This window comes from Pseudophryne corroboree, chromosome 10 (assembly GCF_028390025.1).
Source record: "Pseudophryne corroboree isolate aPseCor3 chromosome 10, aPseCor3.hap2, whole genome shotgun sequence".
In the NCBI taxonomy this organism is placed as follows: Eukaryota; Metazoa; Chordata; class Amphibia; order Anura; family Myobatrachidae; genus Pseudophryne; species Pseudophryne corroboree.
In genome coordinates this window covers 61,278,763-61,299,112 of record NC_086453.1, presented here as the reverse complement: position 1 = coordinate 61,299,112, position 20,350 = coordinate 61,278,763, and the positions used below count along the sequence as shown (strand labels likewise).

At 48.0% G+C, this 20,350-nt stretch overlaps 1 protein-coding gene across 1 annotated transcript in view; it reads right to left on the bottom strand.

The window, feature by feature from the left end:
• The window catches only part of GYS1 (glycogen synthase 1), a 120,782-nt gene that overhangs the window by 3,539 nt on the left and 96,893 nt on the right, over positions 1-20,350 (bottom strand). Inside the window, exons 6-14 of the mRNA XM_063942452.1 lie at positions 13,073-13,190; positions 12,577-12,697; positions 12,359-12,465; positions 11,678-11,737; positions 11,217-11,295; positions 10,985-11,098; positions 8,327-8,453; positions 614-709; positions 355-518 (exon numbers count right to left, since the gene is read on the bottom strand). Coding sequence (XP_063798522.1) covers positions 355-518; positions 614-709; positions 8,327-8,453; positions 10,985-11,098; positions 11,217-11,295; positions 11,678-11,737; positions 12,359-12,465; positions 12,577-12,697; positions 13,073-13,190 — 986 coding nt within the window. The remainder of the gene's footprint in view (positions 1-354; positions 519-613; positions 710-8,326; positions 8,454-10,984; positions 11,099-11,216; positions 11,296-11,677; positions 11,738-12,358; positions 12,466-12,576; positions 12,698-13,072; positions 13,191-20,350) is intronic.

Below are 20,350 nucleotides of genomic sequence, written 5' to 3'. Positions count from 1 at the left end.
GCGTCAGTCGGATCGGACCAGTCTTCTGCCTTGTTACACAGACTGCATACTTTTCCTCAATGTTGCGTCTTTGTTAGCTTACACTGTTCTAGATACTTAAGATTAGTGTTTTGGTGCAGCTAAGTGGCAAACTCTATGATGCTAAATGGGGCTATTTGGTGTGATTTGAGGATATGTGTACCGCATGTTGCTACATCTGTATCTCAGGCTACTACCCACAAATACATTTGGATTTAACATGCTACATTAAGCCTAGACGAAGCACAGTCAACACTGGACCCCAGGCTGTGATATAACACTATATGTAAGCAGTCAGTTGGACCCTCTCATGTCATGTATTATAGCAGTCCTCACCCTTCCCAGGTACTTCCAGTCTAGCAGGTCAGAGAGGCGCTCTGTGCGGTTCCTCTGAATGATGCGCTGGCGCCGTGTTTGCTGACAGAAGCTGTACAAGAAGGACGTGAGCTGCGTGCAGGAGTCGTCCACTCCGCGGAAGCGCCGGTCTAAGATGTAAATACCTGCGGGGAGGACAGACAACGCCAATTACATACAGTGACGGAACGCGTCAATAGGAACATTGCAGATGGCAACAATGACGTGCAGAGCTGCTTACCATAGGCGGATGGGTCCGCTATATGCTCCTCCATGAAACAGCCGAACCCTGACAAGTTGGTGGAAATGCTGGGGATCCCCATTACAGTGCACTCAGCTGAAATGAGAAGGATTAACATCAACCAGGCACAATAAAGGTGACAGCGAGCTGTCCAGTCAGACAGGAGGCAGACATTTTTGTGCGCTCAACCAATCCTCATGCGGATGCAGTTTACCTTTCAGATATCTGTCTCAGGTTTCAATTATGTCACTAGTTCCTTGTGTATTAATTGGCCAATATTAGCACTGCCCACAAAATGGCTGCCTCCATGTAGGAAATGGATTACATTTAAGACGACACATGAAAGATCTTACCAACTACAAGGACTTGTGACAGCAAATGTTCGTCTGATGGGTCTATTCTCCTTATCTACACATGTTCATTTACACGGCCACTATAACACTTATGTAGTAACCCTTTACCAAGTTACGGTCTTCTATAGAGAAACATTCAAGGTGCTGAGACGTTCAGTACAATGTTCAACATACAGATATGTCCTCATACATCTTTGCTGCAGTCACGCCAAGTCACGTTAGAATGTTCTAGCATTAGGCTTCTTATTTGCTGAAAATGCATCTTAGTCACAATGGCCGGGATGTAATGAAGTCCGAGTTCGGTGACCATATGGGATGCCGGCCGAAATCTGACTTTTTTTTTTTTTTTAAAGGGGCAATCATGCACAAGACATGGTTTAGCCTTGTACATTAGTGCCCCTTAAAATAAAAAAAAAATAAGAATTTACTCACCGGTAATTCTATTTCTCGTAGTCCGTAGTGGATGCTGGGAACTCCGTAAGGACCATGGGGAATAGACGGGCTCTGCAGGAGACTGGGCACTCTTAAAAGAAAGATTAGGTACTATATCTGGTGTGCACTGGCTCCTCCCTCTATGCCCCTCCTCCAGACCTCAGTTAGGGAAACTGTGCCCGGAAGAGCTGACATTACCAGGAAAGGATTTGGAATCCAGGGTAAGACTCATACCAGCCACACCAATCACACTGTACAACTCGTGATAACCATACCCAGTTAACAGTATGAACAAACAACTGAGCCTCAGTAACAGATGGCTCATAACAATAACCCTTTAGTTAAGCAATAACTATATACATGTATTGCAGAGAGTCCGCACTTGGGACGGGCGCCCAGCATCCACTACGGAGTACGAGAATTAGAATTACCGGTGAGTAAATTCTTATTTTCTCTGACGTCCTAGTGGATGCTGGGAACTCCGTAAGGACCATGGGGATTATACCAAAGCTCCCAAACGGGCGGGAGAGTGCGGATGACTCTGCAGCACCGAATGAGCAAAGGCAAGGTCCTCCTCAGCCAGGGTATCAAACTTGTAGAACTTAGCAAATGTGTTTGAACCCGACCAAGTAGCAGCTCGGCAAAGCTGTAAAGCAGAGACCCCTCGGGCAGCCGCCCAAGAAAAGCCCACCTTCCTTGTGGAATGGGCTTTTACTGATTTAGGATGCGGCAATGATGCCGCAGAATGAGCTTGCTGAATCGCGCTACAGATCCAGCGCGCAATAGTTTGCTTTGAAGCAGGAGCACCCAGCTTGTTGGGCGCATGCAGGATAAACAGCGAGTCAGTTTTCCGGACTCCAGCCGTCCTGGCTACATAGATTTTCAAAGCCCTGACTACATCTAGTAACTTGGAGTCCTCCAAGTCCCTAGTAGCCGCAGGCACCACAATAGGTTGGTTCAAATGAAACGCTGATACCACCTTAGGGAGAAATTGGGGACGAATCCTCAATTCTGCCCTGTCCATATGGAAGATCAGATAAGGGCTTTTACACGACAAAGCCGCCAATTCTGACACACGCCTAGCCGAAGCTAAGGCCAATAGCATGACCACTTTCCACGTGAGATATTTTAGCTCCACGTTCTTAAGTGGCTCAAACCAGTGGGATTTCAGGAAATCCAACACAACGTTAAGATCCCAAGGTGCCACTGGAGGCACAAAAGGGGGCTGAATATGCAGAACTCCCTTAACAAACGTCTGAACTTCAGGCAGTGAAGCCAGTTCTTTTTGAAAGAAAATAGATAGGGCCGAAATCTGGACCTTTATGGATCCTAATTTTAGGCCCATAGTCACTCCTGACTGTACGAAGTGCAGGAATCGACCCAGCTGGAATTCCTCAGTAGGGGCCTTCCTGGCCTCACACCAAGCAACATATTTTAGCCATATACGGTGATAATGCTGTGCTGTCACGTCTTTCCTAGCCTTTATCAGCGTAGGAATCACTTCATCTGGAATGCCCTTTTCCGTTAGGATCCGGCGTTCAACCGCCATGCCGTCAAACGCAGCCGCGGTAAGTCTTGGAACAGACAGGGCCCCTGCTGTAACAGGTCCTGTCTGAGAGGCAGAGGCCATGGGTCCTCTGAGATAATTTCTTGTAGTTATGGGTACCAAGATCTTCTTGGCCAATCCGGAACGATGAGTATAGTTCTTACTCCTCTCTTTCTTACAATCCTCAGTACCTTGGGTATGAGAGGAAGAGGAGGGAACACATAAACCGACTGGTACACCCACGGTGTCACTAGTGCGTCCACAGCTATCGCCTGAGGGTCCCTTGACCTGGCGCAATATTTTTTTAGCTTTTTGTTGAGACGGGACGCCATCATGTCTACCTGTGGCCGTTCCCAACGATTTACAATCAGCGTGAAGACTTCTGGATGAAGTCCCCACTCTCCCGGGTGGAGGTCGTGCCTGCTGAGGAAGTCTGCTTCCCAGTTGTCCACTCCCGGAATGAACACTGCTGACAGTGCTAGCACGTGATTCTCCGCCCATCGAAGAATCCTTGTGGCTTCTGCCATCGCCATCCAGCTTCTTGTGCCGCCCTGTCGGTTTACATGGGCGACTGCCGTGATGTTGTCTGACTGAATCAGCACCGGTTGGTTTTGAAGCAGGGGTTCTGCTTGACTCAGGGCGTTGTAAATGGCCCTTAGTTCCAGAATATTTATGTGAAGGGAAGTCTCCTGACTTGACCACTGTCCTTGGAAGTTCCTTCCCTGAGTGACTGCCCCCCAACCTCGTAGGCTTGCATCCGTGGTCACCAGGACCCAGTCCTGTATGCCGAATCTGCGGCCCTCGAGAAGATGAGCACTCTGCAGCCACCACAGCAGAGACACCCTGGCCCTCGGGGACAGGGTGATCAGCCGATGCATCTGAAGATGCGATCCGGACCACTTGTCTAACAGATCCCACTGAAAGATCCTTGCATGGAACCTGCCGAAGGGAATTGCTTCGTAAGAAGCTACCATCTTTCCCAGGACTCGCGTGCAGTGATGCACCGACACCTGTTTTGGTTTCAGGAGGTCCCTGACCAGAGATGACAATTCCTGGGCCTTCTCCACTGGGAGAAACACCTTCTTTTGTTCTGTGTCCAGAATCATGCCCAAGAACAGCAGACGCGTCGCAGGAATCAGCTGCGACTTTGGGATATTCAGAATCCAGCCGTGCTGTTGCAGCACTTCCCGAGATAGTGCTACGTTGACCAACAACTGCTCCTTGGACCTCGCCTTTATAAGGAGATTGTCCAAGTACGGGATAATTATAACTCCCTTCTTCCGAAGGAGTATCATCATTTCGGCCATTACCTTGGTAAATACCCTCGGTGCCGTGGACAGACCAAACGGCAACGTCTGGAATTGGTAATGACAGTCCTGTACCACAAACCTGAGGTACTCCTGGTGAGGTGGGTAAATGAGGACATGCAGATAAGCGTCCTTGATGTCCAGCGACACCATAAAATCCCCCTCTTCCAGGCTTGCAATAACCGCCCTGAGCGATTCCATTTTGAACTTGAACTTCCTTACATAGGTGTTCAAGGATTTTAAATTTAGAATGGGTCTCACCGAACCGTCTGGTTTCGGTACCACAAACATTGTGGAATAGTAACCCCGTCCCTGTTGAAGGAGGGGAACCTTGATTATCACCTGCTGAAGGTACAGCTTGTGAATAGCCGCCAGCACTACCTCCCTTTCCCTGGGAGCCGCTGGCAAGGCTGATTTGAGGTAACAGCGAGGGGGAGTCGCCTCGAACTCCAGCATGTATCCCTGAGATACCACTTGTAGAACCCGGAGATCCACCTGTGAGCGAACCCACTGGTCGCTGAAGTTCCGGAGACACGCCCCCACCGCACCTGGCTCCACCTGTGGAGCCCCAGCGTCATGCGGTGGACTTAGTGGAAGCAGGGGAGGATTTTTGTTCCTGGGAACTGGCTGTCTGGTGCAGCTTTTTTCCTCTACCCCTGCCTCTGGGCAGAAAGGATGCGCCTCTGACCCGCTTGCCTTTCTGAGGCCGAAAGGACTGTACTTGATAATACGGTGCTTTCTTAGGCTGTGAGGAAACCTGAGGTAAAAAAGTCGACTTCCCAGCTGTTGCTGTGGATACGAGGTCCGAGAGACCGTCCCCAAACAATTCCTCACCCTTATAAGGCAAAACCTCCATGTGCCTTTTAGAATCAGCATCACCTGTCCACTGCCGAGTCCATAATACTCTCCTGGCAGAAATGGACATTGCATTAATTCTAGATGCCAGCCGGCAAATGTCCCTCTGTGCATCCCTCATATACAAGACTACGTCCTTTATATGCTCTATGGTTAGCAAAATAGCATCCCTGTCGAGGGTATCAATGTTGTCTGACAGGGTATCAGACCATGCTGCTGCAGCACTACACATCCATGCTGAAGCAATAGCAGGTCTCAGTATAGTACCTGAGTGTGTATATACAGACTTCAGGATAGCCTCCTGCTTTCTATCTGCAGGCTCCTTTAGGGCGGCCGTATCCTGAGACGGCAGTGCCACCCTTTTAGATAATCGTGTGAGCGCCTTGTCCACCCTAGGGGATGTCTCCCAGCGTAACCTATCCGTTGGCGGGAAAGGGTACGCCATCAGTAACCTCTTAGAAATCATTAGTTTCTTATCAGGGGAACACCACGCTTCTTCACACAATTCATTTAATTCATCAGATGGGGGAAAAGTCACTGGCTGCTTTTTCTCCCCAAACATAATACCCTTTTTAGTGGTAACCGGGTTAATGTCAGAAATGTGCAACACATTTTTCATTGCCGTAATCATGCATCGGATGGCCCTTGTGGACTGTACATTTGTCTCATCCTCGTCTACACTGGAGTCAGACTCCGTGTCGACATCTGTGTCTGCCATCTGAGCTAGAGGGCGTTTTTGAGCCCCTGATGGCCTCTGAGACGCCTGGGCAGGCGCGGGCTGAGATGCCGGCTGTCCCAAGGCTGTTACGTCATCAAACCTTTTATGTAAAGAGTTGACACTGTCGGTTAATACCTTCCACATATCCATCCACTCCGGTGTCAGCCCTGTAGGGGGCGACATCACACTTATCGGCTCCTGCTCCGCCTCCACGTAGCCCTCCACATCAAACATGTTGACACAGCCGTACCGACACACCGCACACACACAGGGAATGCTCTGACTGAGGACAGGACCCCACAAAGTCCTTTGGGGAGACAGAGAGAGAGTATGCCAGCACACACCACAGCGCTATATAACACAGGGATTTTCACTATACTGAGTGACTTTTCCCAATAGCTGCTTATTAACACTAATTTGCGCCTAAATTTATGTGCCCCCCCTCTCTTTTTTACCCTTGTTGTACTGTATACTGCAGGGGAGAGCCTGGGGAGCGTCCTTCCAGCGGAGCTGTGAAGAGAAAATGGCGCTGGCTGTGCTGAGAAAGATAGCCCCGCCCCCTCGGCGGCGGGCTTCTCCCGCTTTTTATAATGTTAATGGTGGGGTTTTTTGCACATATACAGTGTTATACACTGTATTATGTGCTATTTGTGCCAAAAGGTAAACTAATTGCTGCCCAGGGCGCCGCCCCCCCCCCCCCCCCCCCAGCACCCACCAGTGACCGGAGTGTGTGGTGTGCTATGGGAGCAATGGCGCACAGCTGCAGTGCTGTGCGCTACCTTAATGAAGACAGGAGTCTTCAGACGCCGTTTTTCATCTTTATCTTCCGTCTTCTGGCTCTGCAAGGGGGACGGCGGCGCGGCTCCGGACGATCGAGGTCGGGCCCTGTGTTCGATCCCTCTGGAGCTAATGGTGTCCAGTAGCCTTAGAAGCACAAGCTAGCTGCAAGCAGGTAGGTTCGCTTCTCTCCCCTCAGTCCCTCGTAGCAGTGAGTCTGTTGCCAGCAGGTCTCACTGAAAATAAAAAACCTAACAAATACTTTCTTTTCTAGTAAGCTCAGGAGAGCCCACTAGGTGCATCCAGCTCTGGCCGGGCACAGATTCTAACTGAGGTCTGGAGGAGGGGCATAGAGGGAGGAGCCAGTGCACACCAGATATAGTACCTAATCTTTCTTTTAAGGATGCCCAGTCTCCTGCGGAGCCCGTCTATTCCCCATGGTCCTTACGGAGTTCCCAGCATCCACTAGGACGTCAGAGAAATAAAAAAAAGGCCATGAACTTGGACTTCATTACATCCTGGCCAATGTTTTATTGTGTTGCAACAAAGATGAATTTTCGGCAAAAAAAGTTGCTTGACGATAGAGTTGCACCGGACCTGGCGGTTCACTCACGCCAGTCATCTCTTGCTGCAAGGCGTATTGAGGCTGGATGTAGAAGGACGCATCTGTAGGGCTTAGAGAAGACAACGGCCCGATCTCAAACGTTCTGCAGTCTGATAAATTCCTCAAAATGTATATGTGTATAAAATATGGTTAACTAGTGGTTTTATTTCTTTTTTGAAAGCAACTTCTTTCTGGCACTGTAACAGAATGGCTGCTCCGGCCAATAGAGAAAGATCAGTCATCATCTTACTGAATGCAGTTATTTGGTTTAGAACACCTATAAGAATTTCCGGACAGCATATAGGGGTCAATATGCAACACTCCCCATAGGGCTGCATGCAAAGATCTTAAAGTCCGGTGCGAGTGTTGCGGTGCCATGGCACGTGTTTCTACGTCGTTGCAAAGGCAACTCGCCGCCGTTCGCGGCAAATGGGACTGACCCCATTGGTAGAGTGCACAGATACTGGGAGACATACCATGAGATCACCCCACGCCACCACATGTCATACACATTGCCAGACATAAGGGTATGTACACACAGGCGAATGTACAAAGTGCCGGCAGCCACGCTGTGAGGACCAGGACTATATGTGGTACATAGTGGAGGTTTTATTTATTAATAAAGTGCAAGAAACTGTTGAGATGTCCAATAGACTCTGTAGATAATTTAGTTTTTTGTTATTATGTGACTCCATTATTTTATTTTCCTATAAGCACCTGAACATTTGAATCTCTAACAAAAATGAGAAGCCGTCTTATAAAGAGCAATATCCCCACGCCTCAGGCTGCAGGTGTAGCTGTCCACATGTCTGTATGGTACAAACATAAGTAATGTGAACCTGTCTGTAACCCAGCCAGGGCCTCATCTCTTACTTCGGTGTTGTCACTAGTTCCCGGTGAATTGATTGCCTGAATAGTCTCTGCACAAAAGCTGCCTGCTCTGCATGTAAGTGACATCCCACCTATGGGTGCTTTTCTGTGGTCAGATTTTGTGTTTCTCTTCAATCTGTTCATTATTACCGACCGTTTACATCCCCGATAGAAAACAACAAGCGTAGAGGCCCGCTGGCTGGGCTCCAGTGACAAAGCAGCCAGTAAATCGCTGGAAAGTCATGGCTTACCAGGAGTGTAGCCCCACGGCTCATAGTAGGAAGGGAAGACCCCCAGGTGGCATCCACGTACAAACTCCTCATAATCCACTGGTAAAAGTGGGCTTGTAGAGGAGAGAAACTCTGGGTGGAAAATGACCTGTGAGGGAGAGAAGGAAAAAGGAAAGAAACAGAAGAGTAGGGATAAGAAAAAGTGGATGGGAGAGGGTTAGTAATTAGACTAAACAAAAGGGGTAAAAAGCAAAATGTTGCCACCCTGGAGTATCCTGGTTTATGGCACTTATGGGACTACAAACATTGGTGGTTACAGAAAATCTGCAGCATATAGCGCCACCTATCTGTAAGTAATGGATTCATGGGTGCAATACCGCATCTGAACACTACCATTTCTTTATTTAGTACTAGCAATGTAGTACCAATGAAAGTAATACCAACTATTAAAATAATGTACGTGTGGCAAATAACTTCCTTTTGTTTTTTTATAAAAATCTGTTAATGTTCTAGACTAACCGATACACTATAAATACAATTTCCAAAAATTAAAAAAATGATAGTAATTGGAAGAAGGCTTTGAAAATGTCACAAATGTATCAGATCCTTTCCCTAAACTCCCCCCACCCACCCCACCCATGTAGGATTGTGCGGCCAACGTATGTTTTAATTTGCAAAGACCCTAATAGTTCTGTAAGTGCATATCTAACTATTGGTTTGGCCGGCATATTATTTCAGTACTTTTTATAAAGAAGAAAAAAAAGGAAATCACAATTTTTCTTCAATTACGTTTCCCATGAATGGTTTAGTTATTGGGGTAGCAAAATGGGAGATGATACAGAGATAACTGTGCAGAAAACATCCTATAATGGATGGTGACCAATAAGGGATTGTCACACTTTGCTAATCAAGGCAAACCTAGATCTCAGTGGGTGCCATGGGCTGGAGTAGCTTTTAGACAGTACTTTGTGTGCCAGTTTCCATTACTCCTCATTTATTTTCCCTTCCCCACAGTTCAGAGGAAATGTAACCAGGTAACGCCAGTGGTGAGCAGCAATGCAGAAAAGAGCAGACAAAGCATAAAAACACACAGGAGAAGCACTAGGGCAGGCCTGGCCAACCTGTGGCTCTCCAGCTGTTGTAAAACTACAAGTCCCATCATACTTTGCCACAGTTTTGCTATTAGGGAATGCTAAAACTGTGGCAAGGCATGCTGGTATGTGTAGTTTCACAACATCTGGAGAGCCACAGGTTGGCCAAGCCTGCACTAGGGGAAGTTAATTTGTTAGTAATTGTGCCCACACATGAACAGATCTTGGGCCATTTGTGAATTTCTGAGAGTCTGACAGTATTTTTAAAGCCGCAATAATTTACAACACAAAACCAAGCCCTTTAAAATGATTTCCGCTTTAAAAATACAGTCAGACTCACAGAAACTCCCAAACAGACTGCGCCTAGCAGGCTATTAAAATTTTACCCCAGGACTTTTATGCCGAATTAAGAACAATCAAATCTGTTGGCCATGAAGGCCAAGATGAACAGACATAATCATTCAGTGGTAGACATGACTGATCAGCGGCTAAATGTAATAGCCTCCGAGTTCCGGAGGTGCGGGACTTTTGTACGAGAATGCCCGTTTTTTTTTTAAAGCAGCAATCATTTACAAGGCAAAACCAGGTTGATTTTGCCTTGTTATTGATTGGCGCTTTAAAGAAACGGGCAGACTCCCATAAGGGTCCTGCACCTCCGGAACTCGGAGGCAATTACATTTAGCCGCAAATCTTCTTAACTCCTGGTCACACAATGACCCAATATACACCAATGGGACTTACTGTCCAATCATGGGGCTGATTTAGAGGTGGACGCTGATGGTGGCCAGTGAAGCTCTGTCCATGGATAAAGCCACTGGCTTCAGCATGCCCATAATACAGGGACGACACGCCCCCGTTTTCTGGAATGCTCCCGGTTGCTGCCCCCAAACGCTAGCAGTCAACCACGCTGCGGATTTTGGGGCTCTGCGAGCGACGTTGCAGAAACTTATCTGCATATACACAGTACGGCTTCTGGGCATGTGCACAGCAAAAACCATCCGAGATTTACGTAAATATGGAATTTACTTAAATGTCTGAACAGGCTCCATGTTCTCTATATTACATCAGACCCAGTTGTACATTGCATTGATTGTAAATAGAGATGAACACAAGGCCAGTCTATAGAAACACTACATAGCAGGGTAACCAGATCTGTTCCCATATGAGTAGCTTATACTGACCGCACACACTGCAAAATTGCAGAAGGTGTGGCCCTGAGAAAACCTAAAGTTGGACAAGGATCCTACGGAAATCCAACAGGACCATAACAGAGCATGTTGGTGAATGAGGCCAGAAAAGGACAGCTGCCATCGGCCATCCAATCAAACGAACACTTCTCAGCGACGCCTGAAGTGGTCCAGCCGGAGTGCAAGATTGTACAGCGATCCTGCTGCTCGCTTATCACACAAACACCACTGAAGTGCAAACAAAAAAAGCTCTCTACACATGGAACATAGGAGACAACAAGGATTGTGCATCATTAGACATAAAGTTACAGAAAAGGTAACTGCGGCAAGACAGGACGAATGGGACTATGCTTGGCATTGCCATATAAGAAGCAGTGAGTGACACACTGAGCCCGTCTCACCTTCACTCGGTCAGAGCTGCTGTTGAAGAGACCAATACGTCGAATACTGTTTAATATGGAGTCGGTGGAGTCATCGAGCATGTTGTGGGTGCAGACTGGAGGGAATGATTGTCTCTGGAGAGAAAACGTCAGACTGTTTAATAAACTGCGGAGAGAATTCTAGGGCAGTCTTCATGGGGATGTACCACGATAACCTATGTGCTCACACCCAGGTCAGCCTCCCATACAGTACCTGTGTAGCAAATATAGCTCTCTTCATCATAGTGAAATCTTCTTTATCAAGCATCTTATTCATGTCAGGTAAATTCCCTCTGCAAAATAAAATTAGCCGGATAACGTGCATTGTCTAGTCTTGCAATTCCATGTGTAACTAAAACAATAGGTCCACTCTCAAGACGCCATTATGTACTTGACAATCTAGTCTTTGGCCTGATTGCCAACAAATCTGATTGTTGGACAGTGTCACCATAGAGACGGATGGCCAAACGTGAGAAACACGGTGTTTAATATTACTATCATTATTATAATAATAATCTGAGGTTGCGTTATTATCTAAACAACTCTGATATATATGACATAGAATGTGCAACGCACGGAAACCGTCTTCCTTCACATCAGAACTTAAGAGGAGGACACTGAGAATGACGTCAGAGCATAGGCAGACAAGACCCAGTTAGATGGAGCCTCACTCACACTAGTAGTGACTCGTACAGCTGCTTCCCAAACTTCTCTTTCACCGCATTAGCTGTATCCCTGTGGAAAGACCATAGCAGAAAAGGAGTAATTCACAGGACTCTATGCAGCATGGAATAACCTAATTAGCGGACAATAAGTACAGAAGAAGATTACTGTGATTGGTGGATAGGACTCAAGCAGCACTGCAGGAAAACCAAAATAGGGACGATTGTGAATTAGAGGAGCCCCCCCTCACCACTAGGATGCAGCCGAGACACAAGGAACCACCCATATGGGGGTTGGAGTAGATCCAGGAGAGGTGGTGGGGTGACTTCTCCAAGGCCTATGGGATGTGGGCAGAAGGGCAACCCTAGGTCGGTAACATGATTCAGCAGCGTTAAGGGCTGGGACCTTCAGTGCCATCTATGCCACCAAAATAATATGAGCAACAATTATGGGTCTAATTCAGTAAGGATAGCAAACTCTGCTAATTAGCTGAATTTGCTATCCTTTTCCCAGCATGCTGACTGGCGCCCTCCCCCCACCCCCCACCCCACACATTGCACGGCTACAATCAGGTCTGAATTAGGCCCATAGTGCCTTGTGCTAATTCCGGCTGGCTTCTGATACACCCACGGGGCAGCAGTCTAGCAGGTGCCCCAAATTCAGCATGCAAACCCAAAGTCCATGTGCACTCACCACAGCTGCTTCCGTACTGCTTGGCCCTTCAGGGTTTCCACGTTAAAATTATTTGTCCGTGCAGGCATGATGAAAAATGCCACGATGGTGGTGTCACTCTGATTAACCTGGGGGAGGGAGTGGGGCAAAGACCTTTTGCTAGTTATGATGATCTTTGACCTGGAATATCGGTGTATAATAATCACTGCACACCATTTACAAGTGTCCTTTATTCTCACCCTTAGAAGGTAGTTGAGTCTCGCCAAGGCTTCTAAAAAGATATCTGCTCCTTTGTTGGAGAACTCATAGCGACCGGCAATGAAGAAAAACAGGGTCTTGTCTAAATTAAAGTCCAGGTGTCTGAAAGAGAGAGAGATTAGAGCAGGTTTGATACTGTATATGCATCATCCCACGGCTGCAATGTGAACTCCTGATATTTTGCTTGTCTGTGCTTATAAAGGAGCTTGGATAAGCAGAACATAAACAGTGACTGTGCCCATATAACATTACTTAGGCTAAGTGATTCCAAATGAGCTTGTTCTGTAATTGTCTGTGTAGGTCAAGGCCTAACCCCAAAAAAACAACAGTCTGTGATATGGGATACAGTTACAGTAAACACTTCCACTACTTATGGCAGGAGATGTTACAGGGCGATTGTAGCTCATGTGTCGGAACATCTGCTGAACAGGTCTCGGATGTTCAGGCGTGTACAATTAGCTTGAACAGATGTCTTACCCATAGAAATGACCTCGGATAAACTCCTGGATGCGATTCTTGCTCTGAGCGTGGAGGTTCTGAAACTCGTGCATAGCAGAGAACTTCTTCACATTCAAACCGTTCGGGGTCACTACATCTGTAAATACATGGCAGCACAATGGCGTTACAGCTTCTAGCATAGGCAAACCCCGAGGGAGGTTCCCAGTTGTCCAGGAACCCCCTTCCCAACAGCCTGGCCAGAGCCACTACATGCAGTATAAAAGGCACAATGGAGCTGCTGCACGTGCCCAGTGGCAGCAGATTTTCCTAACAAGTCTGCTATTTGTGGATCTGAGTGCTCGATCATCGCATCGGAGAGAGAATCTGGTAAGTGGCTTACCGTGATCATTGTGCCCTCTGATCTACTGTGCGTTACATGAATTGCACTTTGTTTAGGGCAGATTATTGCTTGCTACTTGATAATTATGCATCCTTCATGGGCTGGCGCCAATCACTCTAAAACCAATCTTATAGAAACCCCTCTCCACAAATTCTGCGTGTGCCCCTGTCTATAATAGTCCTGAATCTATAAGCCACATTAGTTGCAGAGCTTGCAACAGACACTTCTTTGCCACAGCAAGTGCAGCTATATTATCAAACTCGGAGTCAACAGGCCGAACCCGTTGGCTATTTCTGTGGTTTTGGATTAAGGTTGGAAGCAAAAAGAGAGAGAGACAATCATTATAAGCATATTTAGTTAATCATCTGGCTCTAGAAGCAGTAAGATGAGCAGGAGAGAACCGCACTTGGAGGAACCATTACAGACATACTTGCATACCCTCCCGGAAGCTGCGGGAGACTCACGATTTTTGGGGTAGTCCCCTGCAACCCCAGAAGTTACATCTGCCCCACCTGCAGTGCAGCATGGTTTTGACCATTCGTGTGCTTTTTTGGTTTGCTAACAAATCTGAATAACCCCCTTAGGACCTTATTCAGCTTTATTAGATGTTTTACTAAGATTGTGAAACTGCTAATGGAAAAAAAAAATAAGATTTTACTCACCGGTAAATCTATTTCTCGTAGTCCGTAGTGGATGCTGGGAACTCCGAAAGGACCAAGGGGGATAGCGGCTCCGCAGGAGTCTGGGCACAACTAAAAGAAAGCTTTTAGACTACCTGGTGTGCACTGGCTCCTCCCACTATGACCCTCCTCCAAGCCTCAGTTAGGATAGTGTGCCCGGAAGAGCTGACACAATAAGGAAGGATTTTAAATCCCGGGTAAGACTCATACCAGCCACACCAATCACACCGTACAACACATGATACCATATCCAGTTAACAGTATGAAACAAAACTGAGCCTCTCAACAGATGGCTCATAACAATAACCCGTTATTAAACAATAACTATGTACAATTATTGCAGACAATCCGCACTAGGGACGGGCGCCCAGCATCAACTACGGACTACGAGAAATAGATTTACCGGTGAGTAAAATCTTATTTTCTCTAACGTCCTAGTGGATGCTGGGAACTCCGAAAGGACCATGGGGATTATACCAAAGCTCCCAAACGGGCGGGAGAGTGCGGATGACTCTGCAGCACCGAATGAGAGAACTCAAGGTCCTCCTCAGCCAGGGTATCAAATTTGTAGAATTTTGCAAACGTGTTTGCCCCTGACCAAGTAGCAGCTCGGCAAAGTTGTAAAGCCGAGACCCCTCGGGCAGCCGCCCAAGATGAGCCCACCTTCCTTGTAGAATGGGCTTTAACTGATTTAGGACGCGGCAGTCCAACCGCAGAATGCGCCAGCTGAATTGTGCTACAAATCCAGCGAGCAATAGTCTGCTTAGAAGCAGGAGCACCCAGTTTGTTGGGTGTATACAGGATAAATAGCGAGTCGGTTTTCCTGACTCCAGCCGTCCTGGAAACATAAATTTTCAAGGCCCTGACTACGTCCAGCAACTTGGAATCCTCCACGTTACTAGTAGCCGCAGGCACTACAATAGGTTGGTTCAAGTGAAAAGCTGATACCACCTTAGGGAGAAACTGGGGACGAGTCCTCAATTCTGCCCTATCCATATGGAAAATCAGATAAGGGCTTTTGCATGACAAAGCCGCCAATTCTGAAACACGCCTGGCCGAAGCCAAGGCCAATAACATGACCACTTTCCACGTGAGATATTTAAGATCCACGGTCTTCAGTGGTTCAAACCAATGTGATTTTAGGAAATTCAACACCACGTTGAGATCCCAGGGTGCCACTGGAGGCACAAAAGGGGGCTGAATATGCAGCACTCCTTTTACAAATGTCTGAACTTCAGGTAGTGAAGCTAGTTCTTTTTGGAAGAAAATCGACAGAGCCGATATCTGCACCTTAATGGAGCCTAATATTAGGCCCATAGACACTCCTGCCTGTAGGAAGTGCAGAAATCGACCCAGCTGAAATTCCTCTGTTGGGGCCTTATTGGCCTCACACCAAGCAACATATTTCCGCCATATGCAGTGATAATGTTTTACAATTACATCTTTCCTGGCTTTAATCAGCGTAGGAATGACATCCTCCGGAATGCCTTTCTCCTTTAGGATCCGGTGTTCAACCGCCATGCCGTCAAACGCAGCCGCGGTAAGTCTTGGAACAGACAGGGCCCCTGCTGCAGCAGGTCCTGTCTGAGCGGCAGAGGCCATGGGTCCTCTGAGATCATCTCTTGAAGTTCCGGGTACCACGCTCTTCTTGGCCAATCCGGAACCACGAGTATTGTCCTTACTCCTCGTTTTCTTATTATTCTCAGTACCTTTGGTATGAGAGGCAGAGGAGGGAACACAAACCGACTGGTACACCCACGGTGTCACTAGAGCGTCCACCGCTATCGCCTGAGGGTCCCTTGACCTGGCGCAATATCTCTCTAGTTTTTTGTTTAGGCGGGACGCCATCATGTCCACCTGTGGCCGTTCCCAACGATTTACAATCAGTGTGAAGACTTCTGGATGAAGTCCCCACTCTCCCGGGTGGAGATCGTGTCTGCTGAGGAAGTCTGCTTCCCAGTTGTCCACTCCCGAAATGAACACTGCTGACAGTGCTAACACGTGATTTTCCGCCCATCGGAGAATCCTTGTGGCTTCTGCCATCGCCGTCCTGCTTCTTGTGCCGCCCTGTCGGTTTACATGGGCGACTGCCGTGATGTTGTCTGATTGGATCAGTACCGGCTGGTTTTGAAGCAGGGATTTTGCCTGACTTAGGGCATTGTAAATGGCCCTCAGTTCTAGAATATTTATGTGTAGGGAAGTCTCCTGACTCGACCATAGTCCTTGGAAGTTTCTTCCCTGTGTGACTGCCCCCCAGCCTCGAAGGCTGGCATTCCGTGGTCACCAGGACCCAGTCCTGTATGCCGAATCTGCGGCCCTCTAGAAGATGAGCACTCTGCAGCCACCACAGTAGAGACACCCTGGTTCTTGGAGACAGGGTTATTAGCCGATGCATCTGAAGATGCGATCCGGACCATTGGTCCAACAGGTCCCACTGAAAGAATCTGGCATGGAACCTGCCGAAAGGAATTGCTTCGTAAGAAGCCATCATCTTTCCCAGGACTCGCGTGCAGTGATGCACCGACACCTGTTTTGGTTTCAGGAGGTTTCTGACTAGAGACGACAGCTCCATGGCTTTTTCCTCTGGGAGAAACACTTTTTTCTGGACTGTGTCCAGAATCATTCCCAGGAACAGTAGACGTGTCGTCGGAACCAGCTGTGACTTTGGAATATTTAGAATCCAACCGTGCTGGTGTAGCACCTCCTGAGATAGTGCTACTCCTACCAACAACTGCTCCTTGGATCTCGCCTTTATTAGGAGATCGTCCAAGTATGGGATAATTAAAACTCCCTTTTTTCGAAGGAGTATCATCATTTCCGCCATTACCTTGGTAAACACCCTCGGTGCCGTGGACAGACCAAACGGCAGCGTCTGGAATTGGTAATGGCAATTCTGTACCGCAAATCTGAGGTACTCCTGGTGAGGATGGTAAATGGGGACATGCAGGTAAGCATCCTTGATGTCCAGGGATACCATGTAATCCCCCTCGTCTAGACTTGCAATAACCGCCCTGAGCGATTCCATCTTGAACTTGAATTTTTTTATATATGTGTTCAAGGATTTCAAATTTAAAATGCGTCTCACCGAACCGTCCGGTTTCGGTACCACAAATAGTGTGGAATAGTAACCCCGTCCTTGTTGAAGTAGGGGCACCTTGACTATCACGCGCTGGGAATACAGCTTGTGAATTGCCTCTAGCACAGCCTCCCTGTCCGAGGGAGTTGCTGGCAAGGCTGATTTGAGGAAACGGCGGGGGGGGAGACGCCTCGAATTCCAGCTTGTACCCCTGAGATACTACTTGAAAGATCCAGGGATCCACCTGTGAGCGAGCCCACTGATCGCTGAAATTTTTGAGGCGGCCCCCCACCGTACCTGGCTCTGCCTGTGGAGCCCCACCGTCATGCGGCGGACTTGGAAGAAGCGGGGGGAGGACTTTTGCTCCTGGGAACTAGCTGTTTGTTGCAGCCTTTTTCCCCTACCTCTGCCTCTGGACAGAAAAGACCCGCCTTTTCTTCGCCTGTTTTTCTGGGTCCGAAAGGACTGTACCTGATAAAACGGCGCTTTTTTAGGCTGTGAGGGAACATGGGGTAAAAATGCTGACTTCCCAGCTGTCGCTGTGGAAACGAGGTCTGAGAGACCATCCCCGAATAACTCCTCACCCTTATAAGGCAAAACTTCTATGTGCCTTTTGGAATCTGCATCCCCTGTCCACTGCCGGGTCCATAAGCCTCTCCTAGCAGAAATGGACAATGCACTTATTTTAGGTGCCAGCCGGCAGATCTCCCTCTGTGCATCTCTCATGTATAAGACTGAGTCTTTTATATGCTCTATGGTTAGCAGAATAGTGTCCCTGTCTAGGGCGTCGATATTTTCTGACAGGGAATCTGACCACGCAGCGGCAGCACTGCACATCCATGCTGACGCAATAGCTGGTCTAAGTATAATGCCTGTGTGTGTATATATAGACTTCAGGATTGCCTCCTGTTTTCTATCCGCAGGCTCCTTCAGGGCGGCCGTATCCGGAGACGGAAGTGCCACCTTTTTAGTGTGAGCGCTTTATCCACCCTAGGAGGTGTTTCCCAACGTGCCCTATCCTCTGGCGGGAAAGGGAACGCCATTAGTAATTTTTTTGAGATTATCAATCTTTTATCAGGGAAAGCCCACGCTTCTTCACACACTTCATTTAATTCTTCAGATGGGGGAAAAATTACGGGTAGTTTTTTCTCCCCAAACATAATACCCTTTTTTGTGGTACCTGGGTTTAAATCTGAAATGTGTAACACCTCTTTCATTGCCTCAATCATGCAGCGAATGGCCTTAGTGGACATTTGATTAGACTCATCGTCGTCGACACTGGTATCAGTATCCGTGTCGACATCTGGGTCTGCCATCTGAGGTAGCGGGCGTTTTAGAGCCCCTGATGGCCTTTGAGACACCTGGGCAGGCACAAGCTGAGAAGCCGGCTGTCCCGCATTTGGCATGTCGTCAAATTTTTTGTGTAAGGAGTCGACACTTGCACGTAATTCCTTCCATAAAACCATCCACTCAGGTGTCTGCCCCGCAGGGGGTGACATCACTTCTACAGGCATCTGCTCCGCCTCCACATAATTTTCCTCCTCAAACATGTCGACACAGCCGTACCGACACACCGCACACACACCGGGAATGCTCTAAACAGAGGACAGGACCCCACAGAAGCCCTTTGGGGAGACAGAGAGAGAGTATGCCAGCACACACCAGAGCGCTAGATACTGCAGGGACTAACTGAATTATGTCCCCTATAGCTGCTATAATATTTACTGCGCCTAAATTTAGTGCCCCCCCTCTCTTTTTTACCCTTTTTCTGTAGTGTAGACTGCAGGGGAGAGCCAGGGAGCTTCCTTCCAGCGGAACTGTGAGGGAAAAATGGCGCCAGTGTGCTGAGGGGGATAGCTCCGCCCCTTTTTCGCGGACTATTCTCCCGCTTTTTTAAGGATTCTGGCAGGGGTAATTATCACATATATAGCCTCTGGGGCTATATATTGTGATTGTTTTGCCAGCCAAGGTGTTTTTATTGCTGCTCAGGGCGCCCCCCCCCCCAGCGCCCTGCACCCTCAGTGACCGGAGTGTGAAGTGTGTATGAGAAGCAATGGCGCACAGCTGCAGTGCTGTGCGCTACCTTGGAGAAGACAGAAGTCTTCATGCCGCCGATTTTCCGGACTTCTTCTTGCTTCTGGCTCTGTAAGGGGGACGGCGGCACGGCTCCGGGACCGAACACCAAGGCCAGTTCCATGCGGTCGGTCCCTCTGGAGCTAATGGTGTCCAGTAGCCTAAGAAGCCCAAGCTAGCTGCAAGCAGGTAGGTTCGCTTCTTCTCCCCTTAGTCCCTCGTTGCAGTGAGCCTGTTGCCAGCAGGTCTCACTGTAAAATAAAAAACCTAAAATATACTTTCTTCTAAGAGCTCAGGAGAGCCCCTAGTGTGCATCCAGCTCGGCCGGGCACAAAAATCTAACTGAGGCTTGGAGGAGGGTCATAGTGGGAGGAGTCAGTGCACACCAGGTAGTCTAAAAGCTTTCTTTTAGTTGTGCCCAGACTCCTGCGGAGCCGCTATCCCCCTTGGTCCTTTCGGAGTTCCCAGCATCCACTAGGACGTTAGAGAAAAAAAAATGCTGGCCACAGGGCAAGGCCAACCAGTGTTGCGATCGCAATTGAATTGCATCGCTGACCCTGGCAAAACAAGGATAGCCCCTGCATGCGCAGCCTAGCTGCGAAGGCAGGCGCACCGCCGCCATGTTTTGCATTGCAGTGGCTGCGTCTATCAATCAGGCACAGGCGCTCGCATCAGTAAGATGTGATCGCATCTCCCTGGAGCGCGCACACGCGGTGTGGGCCCTGCGCGTGTGCACTACGGCAGTACCGGGGAGAATGCGATCACATCGCAGCAGTGTATATTAGGATAAAACCAGGTACAGGTTGAGTCTCCCATATCCAAAACGGTTGGGACCAGAGGTATTTTGGATTTCTCCATATTTTGGAATATTTGCATACCATAATGAGATATCTTGGGACCCAAGTCTAAACAAGCTGCATTGATAGGTTTCATATGCACCTTATACATTTAGGTGTATATTCAATTGAAGTCGGATCCATTCCGACATTCATTTGTCGAAATGGATCCAACCTTGGCTATTCAATGCAATCTCAATTCGACTTAAAAAAAAAAAAAGTCGAAATGAGATGCGGGAGATGAGACGGGGG